Source organism: Carcharhinus amblyrhynchos, chromosome 7 (genome assembly GCF_965287045.1).
Source record: "Carcharhinus amblyrhynchos chromosome 7, sCarAmb.v2.hapA, whole genome shotgun sequence".
In the NCBI taxonomy this organism is placed as follows: Eukaryota; Metazoa; Chordata; class Chondrichthyes; order Carcharhiniformes; family Carcharhinidae; genus Carcharhinus; species Carcharhinus amblyrhynchos.
The window spans coordinates 107,622,839-107,648,944 of NC_137330.1; the positions used below are offsets into that span (position 1 = coordinate 107,622,839).

Here is a 26,106-nt window from a genome sequence, read left to right on the forward strand (position 1 = left end):
TCAAGTGCAATGGAGAGGGATTCAATGGTTTCTGCTTGCTGGGAAGCCACAGCAACTTCAAATCAAAACTGTGTGCATACACTGGGGTTGAGTGCACAGCTTGGCAGACTAGAACCCCCTCCCCTCCAGGTGAAATTGAAATCTCCTCCCTGTCAGAGGACTTCAAAGGGCTCTACTCATACTTGCAGCTTCTGACAGGGAGAAGGGAACATCTCTGCGACAGATTGGAGTGTTGAGGTGATTTAAAATTTCTGCCAGATGACCAGGGGCATGGAGATTAAAATAACCTGACTGCTTCAGAATTTGCACAGCTGACTGGCAGGAATGCAGATGTTGATCACAGCAGTGCCTGAAATCACCATCTCAGGGGTGATCTTCAGGTCTGCCAGGGCTAGAAGGGGCAGTCCAGCCACAACATCCCCATCCCACTGCAGAATGGTTAGGACAACCCTTTGCTCTGTGCCCGAGCCCACCTGACACACAGTACCCCTGAGGCGTCCATTCTGTGCAGCTTAGCAACAGCAAAGGGGTGAATACATCAATGGACCTACCTCCACAAGTAAACGTTACCCCCCCGCTCCCCCCCCAACCACAGCGCCAGGCAAGGGTGTTAGTGCAGGGCACAGTGAATTCTTGGCACTGTCAAGGCATGTGCCTGAAGGGAAGCTGGGTGGGGGTGTGAGGGGGATGGGGGCTATGTGGAGGGATGTGAGGGGGGTTGGTTGGTCAGATCAGGTCACACTGATGGCTGCGTGGTGTGTGGCGCAGGGAGAATTACCCGTTATCTGTGGGTGGAGGGGAAGGATGCCCTCTTTGGTGAAGGGTTGATGGTGCTCCCTGGGTCAGTTGGGTGGGAGGCCAGTCTCTGCGCGCAGAGACCTTTGAAAATGGCACCCTGGTAATGGAACAGCAGAGCTGGCCAGTGGGTTGCTTGAAATTAGCTCATTTGCATTTTTCAGGTCCTGTTTTTCTGCTGGTGTGGACACTTAGCCTCAAAACAGGAGAATCCCCACGACCTTCACCATTTTTTGGGAAAATTCCACCCATTCCACCCAAAAGAAGCACCGTGGAAGCAGAATCCACAGCCTTTATGTGGGAATGTAGGAATTAGGAGCACAAATAGGCAAATTCAGCCCTTCGAGCCTGCTCCGCCATTCAATCAGATCATGACTGATCCCTCCCTGGTCTCAAATCCACCTCCCCACCTGTTCCCCTTATCCCTTTCACCAGACTTTTAAAATCAGGAGTATGTTAATCTCCATCTGGAAACCATTCGATAATTCTGACTGCACACGCTATGGGGCAGTGGGTTCCACAAATTCATCACCCTCTGCGAGTAGTAGTTCCTCCTCATCTCAGTTTTAAACCGACCGTGTGGAGAAAGGGCAAGAGAATCCAGCGACGTCAGTGTTGTTTCAAAGAGCAAACTTTGGCATAATGAACCCAATGGTTTACTTTGTGATGATTCAATCTAATGTATTCTAGAAGTTCAAAAGTAAATTCCAGAATCATGTACCAGCAGAGATTTTTATGCAATGTCCTTGACTTTCAAAGGTACAGCAAATTACTCTCAGAAGTGGCCCGTTTTCATACAGTATATTAAAAAAATATATTAGTTCATGGAACGTGGGCGTCATTATCTCGACTAGCATTTATTGCCCATTGCCAATTGCCCTTGTGAAGACGGTGGAGAGCTGTCCTCTTGAACCGTTGCAGTCCATGTGGTGTAGGTGCACCCTCAGTGCTGTTAGGGAAGTTGTTCCAGGATTCTGATGCAGCGGCACTGAAGGAATGGCTATTTTTCCCAAGTTGGGATAGCGACTGGCTTGGAGGGGAACTTACAGATGGTGGTGTTCCCATGCATCTACTACCCTTGTCCTTCTAGTTGGTAGATTTGATAGTGATTTGATTTCTTATTGTCCCATGTATTAGTATACAATAAAAAGTATTGTTTCTTGCATGCTGTACAAAGCATACCAAACATAGAAAAGGAAAGGAGAGAGTGCAGAATGTGTGTTACAGTCATAGCTAGGATATACAGAACAATCAACTTAATGCAAAGTACAGCCATTCAAAAGTCTGATGGCAGCAAGGAAGAAGCTGTTCTTGAGTCAGTTGGTACGTGACCTCAGACATTCTCCTGACGGAAGAAGGTGGAAGAGAGAATGTCCGGGATGCTTGGGGTCCTTAATTATGCTGGCTCCTTTTCCGAGGCAGCGAGAAGTACAGACAGAGTCAGTGGATGGGAGGCTGGTTTCCATGATGGACTGGGCTACATTCACAACCCTTTGCAGTTTATTGTGATCTTGGACACAGCAGGAGCCATACCAAGCCGTGATACAACGAGAAAGAATGTTTTCTATGGTGCATTTGTAAAAGTTGGTGAGAGTTGTAGCTCACACACCAAATTTCCTTAGTCTTCTGAGAAATTAGAGGCGTTGGTGGACTTTCTTAACTATAGTGTCAGCATGGGGGGGGATCAAGACCAGGTTGCTGGTTATCTGGACACCTAAAAACTTGAAGCTCTTGACCCTTTCTACCTTGTCCCCATTGATGAATGCAGGAGCATGTTCTCCACTATGCTTCCTGAAGTCAATGACAATCTCGTTCGTTTTGTTGACATTGAGGGCAAGATTATTGTCGCCGCACCAGTTCACCAGATTCTCCAGACGTCATGGGCTTGTAAGATGCTGACGAAGGAGCCTTGTTGACATGTGGCAGTGCATTAGGTACACACTACTGCCACTGTGCATTGGTGGTGGAGGGACTGACTGTTTGTGGATGTGGTGCCGATCAATTGGGACACTTTGTCCTGTATGGTGTTGAACTTCTTGAGCGTTGTTGGAGCTGCACCCATCCAGGCAAGTGGAGAGTATTCCATCGCACTCCTGATCTGTACCTTGAAGATAGTAGACAGCTTCTCAAGAGTTAGAGTTAGGAGGTGATTTTCTCACTGCAGAATTCCCAGCTTCTCACCTGCTCTTATAGTCACAGTATTTATATGGCTAGCACAGTTCAGTTCATGGCCAATGGTAATCCCCAGGATTCAAGTATTCAACTTTGGTAATGTCATTGACTGTCAAGGGGAATGGTTAGATTCTCTCTTGTTGGAGATGGTCGTTGCCTGGCACATGAGCTACATATACCACTTATCAGCAGAAGACTGAATTTTGTCCAGTTCCTGTGGCATATGGGCGGTGACTGCAATAGCATCTAAGGAGTTGTGAATGGTGCAGAATGTTCTAAAATTGTTAGCGAACATTCCCACTTCTAACCTTATGATGGAGGGAAGCTTAGAATCCTACAGTACTGAAGGAGGCCCATTGAGTCTGCACCAACAACAATCCTACCCAGCTTCTATCCCTGTAGCCCCATGTATTTACCCTACTAGTCCCCCTGATGCTAAGGGCCAATTTAACATGGCCAATCCACCCAATCTGCACATCTTTGGACTGTGGGAGGAAACCAGAGGAAACCCACGCAAACACGAAGGGAACGTGCAGACTCCACACAGACAGTAACCTAAGCTGGGAATCGAACCAAGATCCTTGGCGCTGTAAGACAGCAGTGCTAATCACTGTGCCACTGAAGATGGTTGCTCCCAGAACTCTATCCTGAGGAGCTCCTGCAAGAGATGTCCTGGGACTGAAGTGACTGACCTCCAGCAACCACAACCATCTTTCTTCATGTTAGATAAGACCAATATACAATATGTGCCTCAGCTATGAAGACCATGTATTGCACTCTTTTAATATCATGCTTTTTGCAGGAGACATCATTTGATCGATGTATTGAATAAAACATGCTCTATGAAAGCCTCTATAGCTCATCAATTAATCATTCAGAATTGACAGCAATTAGTTTTTGTTTCACTGTATTTTTCAAGCATTTTCTTCCCTTGAAAGGAATCCAACATTTACCTAACTCCCATATAAGTTTCTGAAAATTCCATGATAGACTGGTAATATAAAGCACATACTGAGGAAAGCAAGGCAATGGGCTCTGTCTAATGTTCCCAGTGTGGCTCTCACTTTGTGCTTTGAGAACCAGCTTCGCCTCTGTGGAGGAGGCCGGACCAAATTTAGCTCCAGGACCAGCATCTGGGTACAGTGACATAGTGGTTAGCACTGCTGCCTCACAGTGTCAGAGACCCAGGTTCAATTCCCAGCTTGGGTCACTGCTCGTGTGGCGTCTGCATGTTCTCCTCGTGTCTGCGTGGCTTTTGTCCAGTTTTCTCCCACAGTCCAAAAATGTGTGGGTTAGGTGAACTGGCCATGCTAAATTGCTCCTTAGTGTCAGGAGGACTAGCTAGGGTAAATCCATGTGGTTATGGGGAAAGGGCCTGGGATTGTGGTCAATGCAGACATGGTGAGCTGAATGGCCTCCTTTTGCACTATGATTCACCAAGCTTTATGATGCCAATCAGAAGCCGACAGCTCTTCATTGTGGAAAGTCCCACTGCGAGTGGTGGTTGTTACCAACAGTGCCATAGACTACACTAGTGGTTGCTGCTGCTTCCTTGGACTCAGGTGAGTGAGGGTGGGATGGGGGTCACACAGTGAGGGTCACGAGAGAGTCAGGGACTGCTTTCAGTAGTGCCCCCCCCCCACCTCTGCAATCCCCGGCCCTCCCAATTCCCCTTCTTCCAATGTTGAGTCCCTTGGTTGGACACCTGATGAAGGAGTGAGACTCCGAAAGCTCGTGCTACCAAATAAACCTGCTGGACTTTAATCTGGTGTTGTAAGACTTCTTACTTGCTTACCCCAGTCCAATGCCGGCATCACCACTTCATGGGCACAGAGTGGCAGACACTGAGCCCACATTTGATTAAGCTGCTCTAACAGTGTCTCCTGGACAGCCTCTGGGAGGCACAGGGAAATTCATGTGACTTCCATTTAACCCCTGAGCTTGGGCATAATCGGTGTCAATTAATTTGTTAATGGGCCTGACTGGGATCCTGCTTTGAGCAGGCGAGTCTCCTGCATGGAGCCATTCCTACCTTGAACTTAATTGCTGGATATTTTCATCCCACTGGGAAACGGACACATGGGGGCAGATTTTCCAGCCGCGCTTGCCCCAAAAGCGGAAAATTTCACCCAAAGTCAACAGACCTTAGCATTGTCCAGTCATGCCCACTACGATTCCTGAGGTGGGTGAGGCAGGAAAATTCTGCCCATGATCTCTCATCCATGAGATAGACTGATTTTCCAACATTACAATAATGGGTGGCATGGAAGCACAGTGGTTAGCACTGCTACCTCACAGCGCCACGGACCTGGGTTCAATTTCTGGCTTGGGTGACTGTGTGGAGTTTGCACGTTCTCCCTTTGTGTGTGTTTCCTCCAGGTGCTCCGGTTTCCTTCCACAGTCCAAAGATATGTGGGTTAGGTTGATTTGATTGGCCATGATAAATGATCCTAGTGTCGGGGATTAGCAGGTTAAATGTGTGAGGTCACAGAAATAGATCCTGGGTGGGATTGAGACTTGATGGGTTGAATGGCCTCCTTCTGTACTGTAGGGAATCCAATGATTTATGTTATTAAGCAAAATCTCATAGCAAGCCACACAAGGTGATACTGGGGCAGACGGCCAAATGCTTGTTCAAAGAAATAGTTTTTAGGAAGTGGAGAGGTGAGAAAATTTAGAAGAGGGAATTTCAGAGATAATGGCTGACGCAACTGAAGACACGGCTACTCATGATGAATTGACCCAAGAGGCCAGGGTTGGAGGAGTGCTGGTATTTTGGACAGTCTTGTAGCTAGAGGAGATTACAGAGATGGGAAGGGGTGAGGGATTTAAAAACAAGAGAATGAGTATTTTAAAATCAATTAACCAGAAGCCAAGGTAGGTTAGCGAATATGGGGGTGATGGGTGAACAGAATGTGGTGTGAGTTAGAAAACGCACAGCACAAATCCTCTCCTGCCAGTGAGAAGTGGAGGCTGGGTTGTTAATTTATTCAAGGCTGGATTAGAGAGAGTTTAGGGAGTCAAGGGTTATTGGGGGTGGGGGAGGGGGCAAGAGGAAAGTGGAGTTGAAGCCAGAATATCATCTGCTGTGATTTTACTGAAAAGCAGAGCAGGCCTGAAGGCCTGAATGGCCTACTCCTGCTCCTATTTCTTATGATTTCACAAATTCTTACTTCAAAAATTAAATCACAAAGAAGATTAACTCATAAATACAATTCTCGACTGCAGCTGCACAGCAGTATTGCTTTTACTGAGAAGGTAGGAGTTGAACGGAACGGCAAGACATGTACCCTAATTTTATTGCCTCGCCCATCCAGAATCGGGATGGGTGTGGCACACTGCATGGAATTCTCCATTGGCCTCGGGCGGGATTTTACAATCGTAAAATACTGGCCATGGAGTTCAGGTCCCGATTTAGACAGTGACCTCTGAGATACATTAGAGCATAGAGTTAAATACACCAGAAACCGTGATAATTGTTTCCCCAAGGAAGGTACGACAAAGCAGCGAGTCAACTGAAACTGATAAAAGCCATGGCAGAAAAAAATTACATTTGGAATGCAAAGGGGAGCTTGACAATAAAAAGTATATTAAGCCCACAAGGTGCAAAGCGCTTCCAAACATGAGGCATAAAACTGCTTTGTGATGTCTGGGAACATAATGGAGTTTTACCAATTGAAGTAATTGGTAAACATAAAGAAATTACTGGCCTGAAGCACTTTTGAAAGAAAAAAAATGCAAAATCCTTTCCAATATTATAAAAAGCAAAATACTGCAGAGGCTGGAAATCTGAAATAAAATAGGAAAAACTGGGAATATTCAGCAGGTTAGGCAGAATCTCCTTCCACAGATACTTCCTGACCTGCTGAGTGGAATCAGAGAATGGATATGTCCCGACAGGCCATTCAATCTGTCCTGTTCATGCTGGCTCGCGGCATATTTCCACCATTAGTTTTGCCATTCCCATGGAATCTTTGAATTTAACAGATAAATTTCCTCAATAATGCCAAAATGCTTCACAGAGTGCCAGCAGTTACAAGGTCTATTGCAGAACAGGCAAACATATTCAAAATTATTCATAAAATACATAGAATCCTACAGTGGCCATTTGGCCAATTGAGTCTGCACCAACCACAATCGCACCCAGGTTCTATTCCCGTAACCCCTGCCCTTACTTTGCTAATCCCCCTGACACTAGGATTAATTTAGCATGGCCAATCCACCTAACCCGCACATTAGTAGACTGTGGGAGGAAACTGGAACACCCAGAGGAAACCCATGCAGACATGGAGAGAATGTGCAAATTCCATAGACAGTGACCCGAGGCCAGAATTGAACCTGGGTCCCTGGCACTGTGAGGCTGTAGTGCTAACTACTGTGCCACTGTGCAGCCCCACTATTCAGCTAAAAATGGTCTTTTTAATAACCAGGTAGGAATTCCATTAAGGGCTTACATGTCACAATGGGGAGATCTCAAGACTCATCAAAACCACCTCCTGCTTCAGCCAGATCTCTCCCTAACCAGTGTCCTACATTCACCATCAGGAAATATGGTTGTAAATGATCTGCAACTTAAATGATGTCAGAGCGCTGGGTTGTGCTGCATCTTCCCCTTCTTGGATAGGGAATCGGGAACAGAAGAAAATAATCTTTAGATTAGAGCTACGATTGAAATAATGAAACTTTTCTTTTACACTGAGAGCAATGAAAAGCTAGAACTCACTGCCCCAAAAAGCTGTGAATGACAGGCCGGTAATCTGCGATTCAAATATGCCTGATGCTCAGTTCACTATTAGCACCACCAGAAACATCACTTTCCAAATTAAACGATCAGCAACTCTCACCAAGAAGGGCAGACAACAGAAATATGCTAAAGAAGAAAGGTAGAACAAAATAAAAAAAAGAAAGATAGAAGAGAAGAGAGAACCAACAGAAGGAGTGAGACAGCAGAACAGGTAAGAGAATTCTCCACCTTTCTATGACTGAGATCATGGATTTCAGCTGCATGAGTTATATACAGATTATCATACAAGTAGACTTAACTATAGAATGAGCAACATTGATTTAACTGACACTTCACGTGGACAATGTACTGATTAATGTAAAGACATTTTTATAAAATGTACAGAAGTTTCATCACCCCCCCCGCCATGGAAATATGCTCCAATCTTATTTAATAGTGTCACAAGAAGGCTTACGTTAACATTGCAATGAAGTTACTGTGAAAATCCCCTAGTCGCCACACTCTGGCACCTGTTTGGGTACACTGAGGGAGAATTTAGCATGGCCAACACACCTAGCCAGCATGTCTTTCGGACTGTGGGAGGAAACCAGAGCACCCAGAGGAAACCCACGCAGACATGGGGAGAATGTGCAGACTCCACACAGACAGTGACCCAAGCCGGGAATCAAATCTAGCCACTATGCCGCTCATGAATTTTGGATGTGGGATTAGATGGACAAATCCCATCTATTACTTACTACAATTAATTTCTAATTTTATTTCGGATTTCCAGCATTTATTTTAAATTTTGTTTAAGGCATTTACCTCCCAGCAATTTTATTGATGCTGTTTCTGCTTACAATTGAATAATACAAAGGCAAAAATACTGCAAGCAGGTGCTGGAAATGTGAAAAAGGAAACAGAAAATTCTGGATCAACACTTCAGCTTCATGATTAGCATTCTTTACCTATATACCTATAGCTAAACACAAGGGTGGCATGGAAGCACAGCGATTAGCCCAGTGTCAGGGACTTGGATTAAATTCCCGGCTTGGATCTGTGCAGTCTGCATGTTCTCCCCATGTCTGCGTGGGTTTCCTCCGCGTGCTCCAGTTTCCTCCCTCTGAAATGTGTACTGGATAGCTGGATTGACCATGCTAAATTCTCCCTCAGTGTACCCGAATAGGTGCCCGAGTGAGATGACTAGGGGACTTCCACAGTAATTTCATTGCAGTGTAAATGCAAGCCTACTTGTGACAATAACGAAATAAACTTTAAATGTTGAGCAGATACTGATAATTCAGAAGCCAAATTCAGAGAATTAGATTGAACTCCAGTACCCATAATTGCCAGAAATATGAAGAATTGCAAATGAAAACCTCCCCAGTTGAAAGTTTAGCATAAATATTTGCTTGTAAAAGTTAACTGACATCCAAAAGTATTCAAAGTACTAAAAATAACCAAGAACAATGAAGGTTTTTTTTTTACCTGGAACGGAAGTTCCCAGTGCAACAAACACGACTGCAGTAACAGAGTCCTTCAGCCCAATGGTGCAGCCAAAATGGGAAGCCAAGTCACCAATAACAGCAGTTAGTATGCCAATCATCAGAATGGACACTACAAAGCAGGCCCAGCCATTCCAGTACTCCGTAGGCGGCACAATAGCAAAAAGAACTTTCCAGAAGACAGTCAGAAAGTGCATCACGTAATCAAAGCAGGAAGGCAGTTTCTCCTCAGCACATTCATCGTCGTCATCATCTTCTCCTGAAACAAAACATAAACATTTTTAAAAATTAAAATAAATTATTTGATGTTTCCGCTGAGGTAATTTATGTTGGAGCACTGTATGAAAATAATTAGCATCCATACATCAACAGACACACAGCATCTTGCAAGAATGTTTAAGGGTTTTTGAAAAAGTACAAAGCAAAGATATTGATTATTCTTTGTCTTTTGTGCAACAACTGATGAAGGAGTAGTGCTCCAAAAGTTCATCAATCCAAATAAACCTGTTGGACTTTAACCTGGTGTTGTGAGACTTCTTACTGTGCCTACTCTAGTCCAATGCTGGCATCTACACATTATTTTGTGCCACACACTCATTTCAAGTACAGTACAAGTGTATGCATTAAACAGAACATCCTAAAACATAATAAATATTGTTATGACCAGGTTATGGGGGGGTGAAATAATTGTTTGACTGCAACAGGTTTTTTTCTGACTCGAGAGATTTTGCTCTGCCATTTCTGGAAGTATCTCACTAAATTACATACCAAGGTAGTAGAGAATTACTTGGACATGGGGAGGCCATGGCCTAGTGGTATTATCACGAGACAATTAATCCGGGAACTCAGCTGATGTTCTGGGGACCTGGGTTCAAATCCTGCCACGGCAGCAAATGGTAGAATTTGAATTCAATAAAAAAAATTTGGAATTGAGAATTTACCAATGCCCATTGTCGATTGTCGGAAAAAAACATCCTGTTGACTACTGTCCTTCAGGGAAAGAAATCTGTCTTCCTTACCTGGCCTGGTCTATGTGTGACTCCAGAGCCACAGCACCATGGTTGACTCTCAACGGCCCTTTGAAATGGCCCAGCCAATCACTAAGTTCAAGGGCAACTGGGAAAAGCAATAAATGCTGGCCAACCAACAACACCCACGTCCCACAAATTAATTTAAAAAAAACTCAGACAGGTTTCTCTATGTTAAACGAAGAATGAAGTGAGTTTAGTCATAGAATCCCGACCATGCAGAAGGAGGCCCATCGCATCTGCATTGACTCTCTGACAGAGCGTATCACCCAGTTCCTGTAACCCCACATTACACTTATTTCACCGCTAATTCCCCCTAACCTACACATCTTGGGACACTAAGGGGAAATCTAGCATGGCCACTCCACCTAACCAGCACATCTTTGGACTATTGGAGGAAACCGGAACACCTGGAGAAAACACACGAAAACACGAGGAGAACATGCAAACTCCACATAGACGGTGACCCTAGGCTGGAATCGAATTTAGGTTCCTGGCGCTGTGAGGCAGCATTGTTAACAATTATAAACTATTCCTGAGCTAAGAAAAATAAAAAGACGTCATTCTCAAGGTCATACACATTTGTCTGGGCCCGCGCACACTCAAATATAGTTGGCCAAGTAGTAGGACTGGATTATGAGGGTTTTACAGATCACAAAAAAAGAGGAATACATGTTTCCTTCATTGGCCTCAAAGTAATAATTCAACATTGTGACTATTTAGCTTAGCTGTTCTCCTGGATGCAGTCAGATGGAGCAGATTTCCACGCTTTAAAAAATCTGGGTTCAAAGTGGTTTTCTTCCTGGGATGGTCACTTAACAAACAGAGCACAGCACATCCAGGGAGAAAGGACACAATGCTCCAACAGTCTGTTTCAGTGCAGCATTGTCCTTCACACTTCTTCCTCTCTCCTGCTTGATAGGGGTTTCCCCAAAATACTTTTCAGATTGTATATTCCAAACGGCTTATTTAGTTTGGGTTTGCTGCAGTTATTGCTTGAAAACAGGTAACTGAATTTTGATGTTTCATCTCAGGAACATTTCATAAAATCATAGAATTTGTCAAGTCTCAGGACAGCACAGTGGTTAGCACTGCAGTCTCACAACTCCAGGGACCTGGATTCGATTCCTGGCTTGGGTCACTGTCTGTGTGGAGTTTGCACCTGCACCCCTTGTCTGCATGGGTTTCCTTCCATAGTCCAAAGATGTGTGGGGTTAGGTGGATTGACCATGCCAAATTGCCCCTTAGTGTCAAGGGGACTAGCTAACATAAAATGCATGGGATTCTGGGGACAGGGCCTGGATGGAATTGTAGTCAGTGCAGACTCGATGGGCAGAAGGCCTCCTTCTGCACTACAAGGGTTCTATAATTCTATGGTGCGAATAGTCAGGAGATGGGGGTCTGTCACACTCTCCAGCTAGTTAACTGTCCATCTTCATTCCAAATTTGTGCAATGTAAAATTGTTTCTTGCAGCAACTCAGCCTGCCTGGGCTGTTTTGTTAAATAAAAGCAGAATTGTCTGCAGAGGGTTCCAGTTTAAAACCCAGCCAATGTGAAAAAAAACCCAGAAATCATTATCTTTGAAATGCGCATCTGCCTACAATATGTACCTTAGAAACTAACACGTTCCCACAAATGATTTAGAATTCCTTTCGATCACCATGCAAGCATTCATCATTAACATGTGATGGTCTTGACAAATAATCAATACATTAAAAAAACTGCCTTTTCTAAGAGTCAAAGATTGTGTATATAGAAGTTGGTAAAAGTGTTTATTAAATGGACAGCAATGCATTCTCACATTCAATGCTTTCAACAAAGATGTAATGTTTTATCTCTATCAAATGAGAAGTTGTTTTAATGGGCAGTACAAGATCTTCGAGGTACTTCAGATATTCCACTGGGTTTTCTCAGCCATAGAATACTTGCAGTGCAGAAGGTGACCATTCGGTCCATCAAGACTGCGCCGATCACGATCCCACCCACGCCCCATCCCCATAATCCTGTGCATTTGCCCAGCTAGTTCCCCTGACAATAAGGGGCAATATAGCATGGTCAATCCACCTAACCCACACATCTTTGGACTGATGGATAAATTGCTAAACAAAAGGCAGGAATTTTAAATCATAATCAACATAATGAAGGGGGAGGTTTGACTTTTTTTAAAATGCAGATGGACCAACCAGAATCTTAATCCATAATAGCTTTCAAAATGGAAGTGGAAAATTTGCAATAACAAATTATCCCTTCTATCTGGTTTCTGGTTAGCTGACACAAGCTGATAGGAATACAAGTATTTTGAAGATTATTTGCTTGGCAGGATGCACTCCTTTTGCCGTTTCAATGATATGGAGGCTTCTGGTAAGAGATTTATTTCTCCCCAAAGGATGTAAAATATTTTCCATTACAAGGAAAAAGTAAAGAAGGCGAATGGGATGCTGGCCTTCATAGCGAGGGGGATTGAATATAAAAGTAGGGAGGTCTTGCTGCGGCTGTATAGGGCATTGGTGAGGCCGCAGCTGGAGTACTGTGTGCAGTTTTGGGCGCCGTACTTACGCAAGGATATTTTGGCCTTGGAGGGAGTGCAGAGGAGGTTTACTAGGCTGATGCCGGAGTTGATGGGGTTGAGCTATGAGGAGAGGCTGAATAAACTAGGCTTGTACTCGTTAGAGTTTAGAAGAATGAGGGGAGATCTCATTGCGACGTATAAGATGATGAATGGGATGGATAGGATAGAGGTGGAGAGACTCTTCCCGCTCAGAAAGGATAATAGGACTAGGGGACACAGCCTCAAGATAAAGGGGGGGCGGTTTAGAATGGAGTTGAGGAGGAACTTCTTCACTCAAAGGGTGGTGAATCTCTGGAATTCTCTGCCCATTGAAGTGGTGGAGGCTGCCTCGCTAAATATTTTTAAGACGCGGGTTGATGGGTTTTTGATAAGAGAGGGGATTAAGGATTATGGGGAGAGGGCGGGAATGTGGAACTGAGCCACGACAGATCAGCCATGATCTTATTGAATGGCGGAGCAGGCTCGAAGGGCTAGATGGCCTACTCCTGCTCCTATTTCTTATGTTCTTATGTTAGTCACAAGGAAGACTTACATTAACACTGCAATGAAGTTACTGTGAAATTCCCCGAGTCGCCACACTCAGGTGCCTGTTCGGGTCAATGCATCCAAGCTAGCACGTCTTTTGGACTGTGGGAGGAAACCGGAGCACCCGGAGGAAACCAACACAGACACGGGAAGAATGTGCAAATTCCACACAGACAGTCACCCAAGCCGGGAATCCAACCTGGCGCTGTGAGGCAGAAGTGCCAACCACTGTGCCACCGTGCCCTCCCCCCGTACACTATACACACTGGGTGAGTGGTGAGGAGGGCTGGGAGGAAACCGGAGCAGCCGGGGAGAAACCCACACAGACACAGGGAGAACAAACAGACTCCGTACAAACAGTGACCCAAGCCAGGAATCGAACCTGGGTCCCTGACATTGTGAGACAGCAGTGCTAACCACTGTGCCACCATGCTGCCCAAGATTTGGCCCAATATGTACATATTACACAACGATTTTGTGGCGTATTGACTAAGTTCTACATTCCGTATTACCAAGGGAGGCACTGGTTAAAAATGAATGTTTATTTACAGGGTGACTTAGATGTATTGATGGTGTTTTTAAATAGTGCTGACATTATACTTCAGAGAAACTCCATATGGATGTAGTTCATTATATGCTAAAGGTAAAAATAAATCTAGTGGCATCCAAGATAAATGAAGTTTACCTGAAGCAACTGACATCAATTCAAATCTGCTGGGTAAATAAATCTCTACCAACTGTCCTCCAGAAAATGAATTACTTCAATAGCAGGCTCACTTACTATAGCATTTCACAGGATAAGTGTAAGAAATGAAAGGGGACCAAGATATCTGACTATGTTTGGGAAGATGTTAAGTGCACAACTGACCTTAATAACCTTTGTCTGAGGATGGGACAAATCACCCTGGAGTCCTCTTAAAGTAACATAATGTGTATTTATTAGTCACAAGTAGGCTTACATTAACACTGCAATGAACTTACTGTGAAAGTCCTCTAGTTGCCACACTCTGGCACCTGTTCAGGTACAATGAGGGAGAATTTAGCATGGCCAATGCACCTAACCAGCATGCTTTTTGGACTGTTGGAGGAAACCTATGCAGATACAGAGAGAACATGCAGATTCTACACAGTGACGTAAGCCAGGAATTGAACCCCGGGTCCCTGGCGCTATGAGGCAACACTGATAACCACTGTGCCACTGTGCTGCTCCTAATGTAGTGATATAGCAAAGCCTCAAACAAGGAACACTTTTGAATGTTAGGGAGCTCATAAAAATGATTCAGAAGATTATTGTTGCATCTGTCAAAGCAGCAGATGAACGTCCTTTTAAACTTGTTAGTTCTTATGCTCAAAAGAAATAAAGTTCTACAAACTTCAGAAGAGAAAAGATTAGACATGATGAATGATTGGTTGCCAATTTGTTACGAGCTCATTTCATGCTGCTGACATACTCCAATTTAACTTCTTTTATTTTTGCTGATCAAACATTTTCAGCTGTTTTAATAAAACTGCACCAGGTTACTCCTCTTAAATACATCAAGGAGCACGCTTTAACAGGGAGGAGGCAAGAAATGATTACACTCTGGTTCAATGCCTGATTGTGCTGCTTTATCAAAGATTATGGGCTGAATAAAGAGCAGCACAGTAGCACAGTGATTAGCATTGCTGCCTCACAGCACCGGGGGTCAGAGTAAGATTCCCGGCTTGGGTTACTGTCTCTGTGGAGTTGCACGTTCTCCCTCTGGGTGCTCCAGTTTCCTCTCTCAGTCCAAAGAAATGTCCAGGTCAGGTTGATTAACCATGCTAAATTGTCCCTTAGTGACCCGGGATGTGTATGTTAGAGGGATTAGTGGGTTAAATATGTGGAGTTACAGGGATAGGGATTGGGTGGGATTGTTATTGGTGCAGATCAGATGGGCTGTACGGCCTCTTTCTACACTGTAGGAATTCTATAATTTCTATGAAATTTTACATTCCCCTATTGGTGGATTTGCAGATGGTGGGGGGGGGGGGGGGGGGGGGGGGGGGGCATAAAATCCCTCTGATGCCCTCCCACTGGCCTCATGCCTCCCCCAACCTCTCCCCAATTTTTACAGTGGGACGGGTGAGGCCCAGACACATCTATCCATCTGCCCTTATCCATATCGGGGCTGTGAAGTGGCCAATGAATGACCACGTAAGGGCTGTTTCCTACCCAGCCTCAATTTTCAGGCTGGCGAAAGGAGTCCAGGAGCAGGAATAATCCTGGGAAGTGAGCTGCTTAGGCCTCAGGTGGAAAGGGGCACCTCTATCAACGGCCTCAACATAGGTGGAAGGGAAGGGGGGTGATCTGCTGTGACTCTGCCTGAGATCAATGGAGGGGAAGGGGGCTGATCTGCTGTGACTCTGCCTGAGATCAGTGGAGGGGAAGGGGGAGAGGGGCCTACGATCGGTCTGGGTGGCGGCGGTGTGGGGGATTAAAGGGGTCAGTAATGTTGTGGGGGTGGGGCAATGTCTGTGGGAGCCAGAAGGAGGCATTATCCGACCCAGGAGCGATGTAGCAGGGGAACCGCATTCTATCTTTTTTTCTGTGCATCGCAACTGGAGGCACTGATTGGAAATGCAGGAATTCTGGCACGTTAAGCCCCACCCACAGACTTCTGCAGCTCGATTTGGAATTGCGGATATTTTTGCAGGCAGAGTACTTACAAGGGCACCTGAGAACAGGTCTAAAAGTAGGATCTGAAACACTCCCAGTTTCAAGTCTGCCCAGCGCTTAGAATCAAAATGATAAAATAGGGCCCACTGTGTGCAGTTTTGGTCCCCTTATTGGAAGAAGGATGTTCTTGCTCTAGAGCATGGCAAAGGTTATCACTCCCTGGGCTGATTCCGGGAATGGCAGGACTGTCATATGAGGAGAGATTGAGTCAATTAGGATTGTATTTGTTGGAGTTCAGGAGAATGATGGAGGATCTCATAGAAACAAAAAACAAAGAAACTTACAGCACAGGAACAGGCCCTTCAGCCCTCCAAGCCTGCACCGACCATGATGCCCGACTTAATTAAAATCCCCTATCCTTCTGGGGACCATATCTCTCTATTCCCATCCTATTCATATACTTGTCAAGATGCCCCTTAAAAGTCACTACCGTATCCGCTTCCACTACCTCACCCAGCAACCAGTTCCAGGCACCCAATCTTCTCTGTGTACAAAATCTGCCTTTGTACATGTCCTTTAAACTTTGCCCCTCGCACCTTAAACCTATGGCTCCTAGTATTTGACACGTCCAACCTGGGAAAAAGCTTCTGACTATCCACTCTTCCACGCCTCTCATAATCTTGTAGACCTCTATCAGGTCTTCCTTCAACCTCCGTTGTTCCAGTGAGAACAAACCAATTTCTCCAGCCTCTCCTCATAGCTAATGCCCTATAAAATTCCAACAAGACTAGATAGGATATTCCTGATGGTGGGGGTGTCCAGAACCATGGGTCATAGTCTAAGGGTAAGGGGTAAACCTTTTAGGACTGAGGAGAAATTTCTTCACCCAGACAGTAGTAAGCCTGTTGAATTCACTACCACAGAAAGCAGTTGAAGCTAATACCTTGCAAGTTTTCAAGAAGGAGTTAGATACAGCTCTTGGGCCAAAGTGAATCAAATGACATGGGGGGAAAGTGGTTGAATAATCAGCCATGATCACCATGCCAGGGAGCCTGGTGGCACAGTGGCTAGTACTGCTGCCTCACAGCTCCCAAAGACTTGGGTTCGATTCCTGGCTTGGGTGACTGTCTAGAGTCTGCATGTTCTCCCTGTGTCTGCATGGGTTTCCTCCAATTGCTCCGGTTTCCTCCCACATTCCAAAGGTATGCAGGTTAGGTGCACTGGCCATGCTAAATTGCCCCTTAGTTTCCCAGGATATGTACGTTAGAGGGATTAGCAGGGTAAATATGTGGGGTAATGAGGATGGAGTCTGGGCGGGATTGTCGTCAGTGCAGACTCGATGGATGGCTTCTTTCTGCACTGTAGGGATCCTACGAATGATTGAGCAGGTTCGAAGGGCTGAATGGCTACTCCTGCTCCTATTTTCAATGTTTCTGTTAGATATATCCCGCAAAGGGTGTACCACAGTCCTCCCCCACTATGGTATTGTTTCTACATTTTGTCACAAACCATAGTTTCATTATTATAATTATTATTCAATAATTTATAATCTCATAGTCATTATTACCATATAGCAAGCACAGGGAATATTATTTTCTGGTAATAAGCTATTGAGTTTCACTGAAGTAACCTGTAGTGATTACTCACAGTAATGAATTCCTCAATATGGGTGCTATAGTAAGACCAGACTGCAACATCCATTAATGTCAGCAAGAAAGTACCCAACACCAAAGCAGAGGCCCAAATATATCTTACAGAAAGAATAGTCCAGAGTGATTACACAGTGATAAAATCTATGATTCAGAGACAGCTAGAAACCTTTCTCACTGTTTTCAACGTTACCTGAATAATTCAAAGAAATCTGCGCATTTGTCATCTCTCAGAGCTGTAGCAAAGTGATTCGTGTCCCTGTCTCTAAGTCAAATGATCCAGGTTCAAGTCCCACTCCAGGGCTTGACAGCCATGGAAGATATGTCCATAATAGGGCCAACTGGGTTGATTATCAACCTGTAAATCCTTCTATGACCATAGAACAATACAACGCAGAAGTGGCTCTTTGGCCCACTGGGTCCGCACCGACACATTGGAAACACCTCAACTCCCACCTAATCCCATCTGCCAGCACTTGACCCCACTGCCCTGAATGTTACAATGTGCCAAGTGCTCATCCAGATACTTTTTAAAGGATGTGAGCCAACCCAGCTCCACCACCCTCCCAGGCAGTCATTCCAGACCGTCACCACCCTCTGGGTAAAAACTTTTTCCCTCACATCCCCATGTCTCTCATTATCTTGTATACATCGATCAGGTCACACCGCTCAGTTTTCTCTGCTCCAACAAAAATAACCCAAGCCTATCCAACCTCTTCATAACTTAAATGTTCCATCCCAGGCAGCATCCTGGTGAATCTCCTCTGCACCCCCTCTAGTGTGATCACATCCTTCTGATAATGTGGCGACCAGAACTGCACACAGTACTCCAGCTGTGACCTCATCAAAGTTCTATACAACTCCAATAATGACTTCCCTGCTTTTGTAATCTATGCCTCAATTGATAAAGGCATGTGTCCCATATGCTCCTTTCACCACCCTATTAACAGCCCTTTTGCTTTCAGAGATCTGTGGACAAACACACCACGGACCCTTTGTTCCACAGAACTTCCTAATATCCTACTATTCATTGAATGCTTTCTTGTCAAATTACTCCTTCCAAAGTATATCACCTCACACTTTTTAGGGTTAAATTCCATCTGTCACTTATCTGCCCATTTGACCATTCCGCCTATATCTTCTTGTAGCCCAAGACACTCTGCGTCACTGCTCACCACCCATCCAATCATTATGTCATTCCACCTTTGGCAGGCAGTAAGAGTGGGAGAGTCTTCTGATCAAGCACTTTTGGCCCTTTATCCCAGGAATCTGGTAAACCTTCAAGCTACAGACTCTAATGAGGTCAAGGTTGGAGTGTAGGAAGGAACTGGACTGTAGGAAGGAACTTAAAAGGGAAATTAGGAGAGCCAGAAGGGGTCATGAGAAGACCTTGGCAGGTAAGATTAAGGAGAATCCCAAGGCCTTCTATAAATATGTGAAAGGTAAAAGGATAAGAAGAGAAGGGATAGGACCTATAAAAGGTGAGGGGGGAAAGGTTTGTGTGGAACCAGAAGAAATGGCAGAGGTGCTTAACGAGTACTTCGCCTCAGTATTCACAGTGGAAGCTGATCTGGGAGATTTTGTTATGGATTTGCAGCAAATGGAAAAGATTGAGTACGTGAATATTAAGGAAGAGGATGTGTTGGAACTTTGAATTCTATCAAGGTAGATAAGTCACCTGGACCAGATGGGATGTACCCCAGGATACTGTGGGAGGCGAGGGAAGAGATTGCAGAGCCCCTGGCGATGATCTTTGCGTCGTCAATGGAGACGGGAGAGGTTCCGAAGGATTGGAGGATTGCGGATGTAGTTCCTATTTTCAAGAAAGGGAACAGAGATAGCCCGGGAAATTACCGACCGGTGAGTCTGACCTCAGTAGTTGGTAAGCTGATGGAGAGGCTTCTGAGGGACAAGATTTACGAACATTTGGAGAGGTTTGACATGATCAGGAATAGTCAGCATGGATTTGTCAAGGGCAGGTCGTGCCTTACAAGCCTAGTTGAGTTCTTCGATAATGTGACTGAACACATTGACGAAGGAAGTGCCGTGGACGTAGTGTACATGGACTTCAGCAAGACGTTTGATAAGGTCCCCCATGCAAGACTTCTTGAGAAGGTGAGAGGGCATGGGATCCAAGGGCCTTTGGCCTTGTGGATCCAGAATTGGCTTGCCTGCAGAAGGCAGAGAGTGGTTGTGGATGGGGCTTTTTCTGAATGGAGGTCAGTCACCAGCGGAGTGCCTCAAGGATCTGTTCTGGGACCCTTGTTGTTTGTCATTTTCATAAATGACCTGGATGAGGAAGTGGAGGGATGGGTAAGTAAGTTCGCTGATGACACTAAGGTCGGTGGTGTTGTGGATGGTCTGGAAGGATGGCAAAAGTTGCAGCAGGACATAGATAGGATGCAGGACTGGGCGGAGAAGTGGCAGATGGACTTCAACGCGGATAAATGTGTAGTCGTCCATTTTGGCAGAACCAACGGGATGAACGAGTACACTATCAAGGGCAGAAGTCTGAGTAGTGTTGAAGAGCAGAAGGATCTAGGGGTCCGGGTCCACGGGACTCTTAAATCGGCCTCGCAGGTGGAGGAGGTGGTCAAGAAGGCGTATGGTGTACTGGCCTTCATTAATCGAGGGTTTGAGTTTAGGAGTCGGGAGGTAATGCTGCAACTTTATAAGACCCTTGTCAGGCCTCATTTAGAGTATTGTGCGCAGTTCTGGTCGCCTTACTATAGGAAAGATGTAGAAGCTATTGAGAGGGTACAGAGGAGATTTACAAGGATGTTGCCTGGACTGGGAGGCATGCCTTATGAAGTTAGGTTGAGGGAGCTGGGACTCTTTTCCCTGGAGAGACGAAGGTTGAGAGGCGACCTGATAGAAGTTTACAAAATGTTGAGAGGAATAGATAGGGTGGACTCTCAGAGGCTATTTCCCCGGGTTGAAATGGTTGCTACGAGAGGACACAGATTTAAGGTGCAAGGAGGGAAGTTCAGAAGTGATGTTAGGGGTAAGTTTTTCACTCAGAGGGTGGTGAGTGAATGGAATCGGCTGCCGTCAGTGGTGGTGGAGGCGAACTCGCTGGGGTCTTTTAAAAGACTTCTGGATGAGTATATGGGGTTTAATGAGATTGAGGGTTATAGATAGGTCTGTAGGTTGGTAGGTGTTGATGTGATCGGCGCAACTTGTGGGCCGAAGGGCCTGTTTGTGCTGTAGTGTTCTATGTTCTATGTTATTAAGTGTCTTTAAGACAGAGATAGATAGGTTCTTGATTAATAAGGGGATCAAGAATTATAGTCAAAAAGTGGGAGAATGGGGATGAGAAAAATAGCAGCCATGATTGAGTACTGGATGAGCTGAGTGGTTTAATTCTGCTCCTGTCTTATGGTCTTATGATAGACTAGTGACCTCTTCGTGGAAAAACTAGCTTCAGAAACGGATGTAAGCATGTGCTTTGGCTGTCTCATGTTTCTCTATGTCCAGGGACAGAATCTTGCAGATATCCAATATTATCTATTTAATCTTCTGTATCTATTTTACACATTGGCAGGGAGGCAAATGCTATTAATCCAGAAAACTCAGCTAATGTTCTGGGACCCACATTCGAATACCGCACGGCAAATGGTGGAATTTGAATGCAATAAAAAAAATCTGCAATTAAGAATGTACATTGTGCTGAATGGATGATCTACTTCAGCCTCATCCTGAGGTCCCCAGCATCACAGACGCCAGTCTACAATGAAAACATTGTCGATTATCGGACAAACCCATCTGGTTCACTGATGTCCCTCAGGGAAGGAAATCTGCCGTCCTTACCTGGTCTGGCTTGCATATAACTTCAGAGCTGCAGCAATGTGGTTGACTCTCAACTGCCCTCCAACTAGGGATGGGCAATAAATGCTGGCCAGCCAGCGATGCCCATGTCCACGAATGGACTAAAAAGAAAATCATTTTAAGGTCAATTTGATAATGAAATATGAACAGAATGGCTGTGTTTGCGTTGCAAGCTGTAGTGACAGTGCTTGCATTTTTGGGTTCACTTTTGTGTTCCCAAGTGGAGCTGGGACCAGCTAGCTGAAATTCCTCAATGATGGAGAATTCCAGCCAATCAGTACAAAGGATAAGACTGATACCTTTGCGACCATCTTCAGCCAGAAATGCTGAGTGGATGGTGCAGCTTAGTGAAGCTACAACACAGGACAACTTGCATGCTAAACAGTGTAAGCAGCAAGTGATGGACACAGCTAAGCGATCCCCAAAACCAACGGATCGGATCCAACTCTGCAGTCCCACCACATCCAGCAGTGAGTGGTGGTGGACAATTAAATAACTCACTGGAAGAGGAGATTCCACAAATATCCCCATCCTCAATGTTGGAGGAGCCCAGCACATTAGTGCAAAGGAGAAGACTGAAGCATTTACAATGATCTTCAGCCAAATGTGCTGAATGGATGATCTACTTCAGCCTCATCCTGAGGTCCCCAGCATCACAGATGCCAGTCTACAGCCGATTTGATTCACTCCATGTCATTTCCAGAAACAGCTGAAGCCACAGAAAAGGCTGTGGGCTCTGAAAACAAAGCTGATCACTGCCTTTGGTGGGGCATCAATAGGGGGCATAACTTAAAACTAGACCTAGGTCATTCAAAGGCGATGTCAGAAAGAACTTCTTCAGGCAAGGACACTGAATGTTTTCTGCAGGTTCAGTGACACCTAATACCTTGTTTCAGGTTCTGGACAGGGTCTCTTGTTCTGAGATGTATCCTTCTACTTTGGATTCTAGGCTGGGACTAGATTAATAACAGAATTTAGAAAAACTCACCCATTGTAGATATGCTCTAGTATCCAAAGATGCGCAGGTTAGGTGGATTGGCCGTGCTAAATTTGCCTCTTAGGACCCTATTTCACCATTTCGGGCATGAAATGTGGTAAAATTGAACGTGAGGCCATTAATGCAATCCACGTCCATGCAGATGGTCACTTTAATGTCGCAAGGCGCTTCACAGAAATGTTTGCAAACAGGGGCTGACACTGAGGACCAGATTTTCATTTCATGGTGAAAATCCTGGATGTGGCCGGGAATTCTAAGTCCCACTCCTGGATATGGCATTTCCTATGTTCACGAGGGCGCACTGGTGTCGACTCAATGTTCATGCATGCACAATTCAAGGACCCAGGTGGCCCTTTAAATCGTCAGTTGTCTTCATATAGTGGGAATTTGGAAGGCCAGGAGTGTGAATCATGAAGTACGCAGATTAAATCAGGAAAAACGAGTTCTTAAGGGTTGATTTGTTTGGATAGCCAGGGTATCCTTTGGAGATGTGAGGTACCCCTTTTGATATGGTCCTGGGACACCTTTTGAGATAGGTAAGGCACCCCTTAAAAGTAAATAAGAGTTTGCATAAAGAAAAGTGATAAGCTCATTGGAATTGTCTAAGTTTTGAAGGAACTGTTAAAGAACTGTCAAGCTGTCAAGGAACTGTCAAATCCGTCAAAGAGTTGTTGTGCTGTCAAAGAGCTTCCAAAGATGCCAAAAAAACTGTCAAAGGATACTAGATGGGTTGGCATGGGGGGGAGGTGGTAAGGGCAAAGGGTGGTGAGTCAGGGCATGAGTTAGCAATAAGATATTATAGGGACAATAAAAAGCCATGAAAAGTGGAAGGCGGGGGCATGGATAAGGAGGGATGTGAAAGATGAAGGCTGAATAATTGTGAGGCAGCAATGCTAACACTGTTCCACCGAGGGTATTGGAAGGATGTAGGGATAGAGGGGGTTATGGAGGTAGGCATGTGGAGACACCTGGTACCGGGGACGAGATTTTATCACTAGCTTAAGGCAAGTACGTTGAATATGTAAATGTAAGGCATTAAACAATCACAAAATCGAAGCACAATAGCAAGCAAAAGAAAAACTACTTTATGTGAACAGCTTTTGTAACATAAATTTGAATGCAAATTACTCAATTTATCTGCAGAGATAATTAACTGCTTTATAATTCAGCACATTTTGACTGAACTGTGAATGAATAGTCTCAGAGGGCTGGAAGTTGAAATGGGCTTTCGGGGAAAGTTTTTGATAAGGGAAACGAAACACACTCTTCACAGCAGATGGAGCAAAAAAAAACAAATGGTCCACAACTGAATTGTGAAGATAATTCTCAGCTATCAGCAGCTTATAGGTTTAAACACAAATCCGTCTAATTTCCCTCAGGTGCTGTCAAACTCAGAAGGTCAACCATTCATCCACTCAAGACAGTCAACAGGCATAGGCTGAAAGAATGTACATTATATCCTATGAACAGAAACAGGGTCCTATAATTGTACAGTGGCACAGTGGTTAGCACTGCTACCTCGCAGCACCAGGGTCCTGGGTTCAATTCCAACCTTGGGTGACTGTTGGTGTGGAGTCTGCAGATTCTCATACTATTGAGTGGATTCATCAGATCCCCATACCTGCCTGACCCTCTGGCCTTCAATCTACCATCCTCAACCCCAGTCTTTTGGATTTCTACCTCAGCCCCCGCTTCCTGAACTCTGACTGAAGTCTGCTGCCAAAGGTCTATCTGCTCCCCAGCCAACCAGCCTCGGCTGCCACACTGGTTAGCACAGCTGTCTTGCAGTGCCAGGGACCCAGGTTCAATTCTGGCCTCGGGTCACTGTCTGTGTGGAGTTTGCACATTCTGTCCATGTCTGTGTGGGTTTCCTTCGGGTGCTCTGGTTTCCTCCCACAGTCCAAAGATGTGAGGATTAGGTGAATTGGCTGTGTTAAGTTGTTCCTTTGTGTTCAAAGATGTGTAGATTAGCTGGGTTAGCCACTGTAAACTGCCCTTTTGTATCCCAGAATGTGTGGGTTAGATGGATTTAGCAGGGTAAATACATGGGGTCATGAGGATAGCAGACTCTGTTGGATGGTCAGAGCAGACCCAATGGGCCAAATGGCCTCCTTCTGCACTGTTGGGATTCTATGATAAAGTAGAGAATACGGAACCATGAAAGCAAATGACCTCATGGGTGGCACAGTGACACTGTTATTAGCCTTGCTGCCTCACAGCGCCAGGGAGCCAGGTTCGATACCCGGCTTAGGTCATTGCCTGTGTGGAGTCTGCACATTCTCCCCGTGTCTGGGTGGGTTTCCTTCGAATGCTCCGGGTTCCTCCCACAGTCCAAAACGTGCCGGTTAGGATGCACTGGCCATGCTAATTTCTTCCTCAGTGTACCTGAACAGGCACCGGAGTGCGGCGACTCAGGGATTTTCACAGTAACTTCATTGCAGCGTTAATGTAAGCCGACTTGTGACACTAATAAATAAATAAAACTATAAGGGGTTTTTACTCAGTGAGCGGTTACGATGTGAAACTATGTTCGAAAGTGTGTCGGGGTGGGGGAGATTCAATCAAAGCTTTCAAAAGAGAATTAGTTAATTATCTGAAGAGAAAAGATTTACAGATTTCTGGGGAAAAGACAGGCGTGTGGGACTTTGTGAGTGGATCCTGCAGTGAGCTGGCATGACATAATAGGCCATACTACCACCTTCTATGCTGCAATTCTTTGATGATTCCATGGGAAAATCTGTATTTTTGATGGCAAAACTAATTTTCAGGGGGAAGAAATGGAAAAAGGGAGATTAATTTCCTCCCCTACTGTTCCAAACATCAGTTTATTTGCACACTTCAAAAGCATTTAAGGATAGCAATAAAAGTGCAGTTATCAAAGTACTGGATTTGTCACAAGAGTGTGCTGATCTTACCTTAGCGAAGGAGAGGGAGCAGAGGAACCAACATTGTAGTTAGGAAACTGCAAGGGAGAATGAGGTTCCCTCAGTCCTGCTGACTTCACCAACCTTTGTTCCTATTTCCCAGGGCCAAGGCAGATTGAATATGATAGAATCTACAGTGCAGAAGGAGGCCATTTGATGCATCGAGGCTGCACCAATAACAGTCCCACCCATGTCCTATCCCCATAACCCCATATATTCATCCCCCTGGTCCCCCCGAGACAATTTAATATGGCCAATCAGCTTAACTCTTTGGAGTGTGGGAGGAAACCGGAGCACCCATGGGAAACCCACGCAGACACAGGAAGAACGTGCGGACTCCACACAGACAGTGACCGGAGGCCAGAATTGAACCTAAGTCCCAGGCACTATGAGACAACAGTGCTAGCCACTGTGCCAACCAAGGGTGGTTGGCTGTGGAGCAGGTAGACCTTCAGCAGAAGACTTCAATCAGAGATGGAGTGGAGGGGGCAGAAATCCAAAAGGCTGGGGTTGAGGGTGGAATGGGTGTTTTGGGGGTGGGGGGGGCGGTGGGCAGTAGTAAGATTGGCAGCCAGAAGGTTCGGCAGGTATGGGAGATCTGATGAATTCGGGAGAGAAGGAAAGAGAGGAAAGATCAGGAAAGGAGAAACCAGAGGAATTGGTGGTGGCGAGATTGATGCTTTGTGGGAGCATGTCCATTTGCGAGGATTGTGTGAAGCAGATAAACTGCATCCAGCCGGTAAGTCAAAAGG

At 45.2% G+C, this 26,106-nt stretch overlaps 1 protein-coding gene across 1 annotated transcript in view; it reads right to left on the reverse strand.

Moving 5' to 3' along the window:
* Window positions 1-9,286: 9,286 nt before the first annotated feature.
* The window catches only part of slc8a1b (solute carrier family 8 member 1b), a 256,002-nt gene continuing 239,182 nt past the window's right edge, over window positions 9,287-26,106 (reverse strand). Inside the window, exon 7 of the mRNA XM_080192927.1 lies at window positions 9,287-9,454. Coding sequence (XP_080049053.1) covers window positions 9,392-9,454 — 63 coding nt within the window. The 3' untranslated portion in view covers window positions 9,287-9,391. The remainder of the gene's footprint in view (window positions 9,455-26,106) is intronic.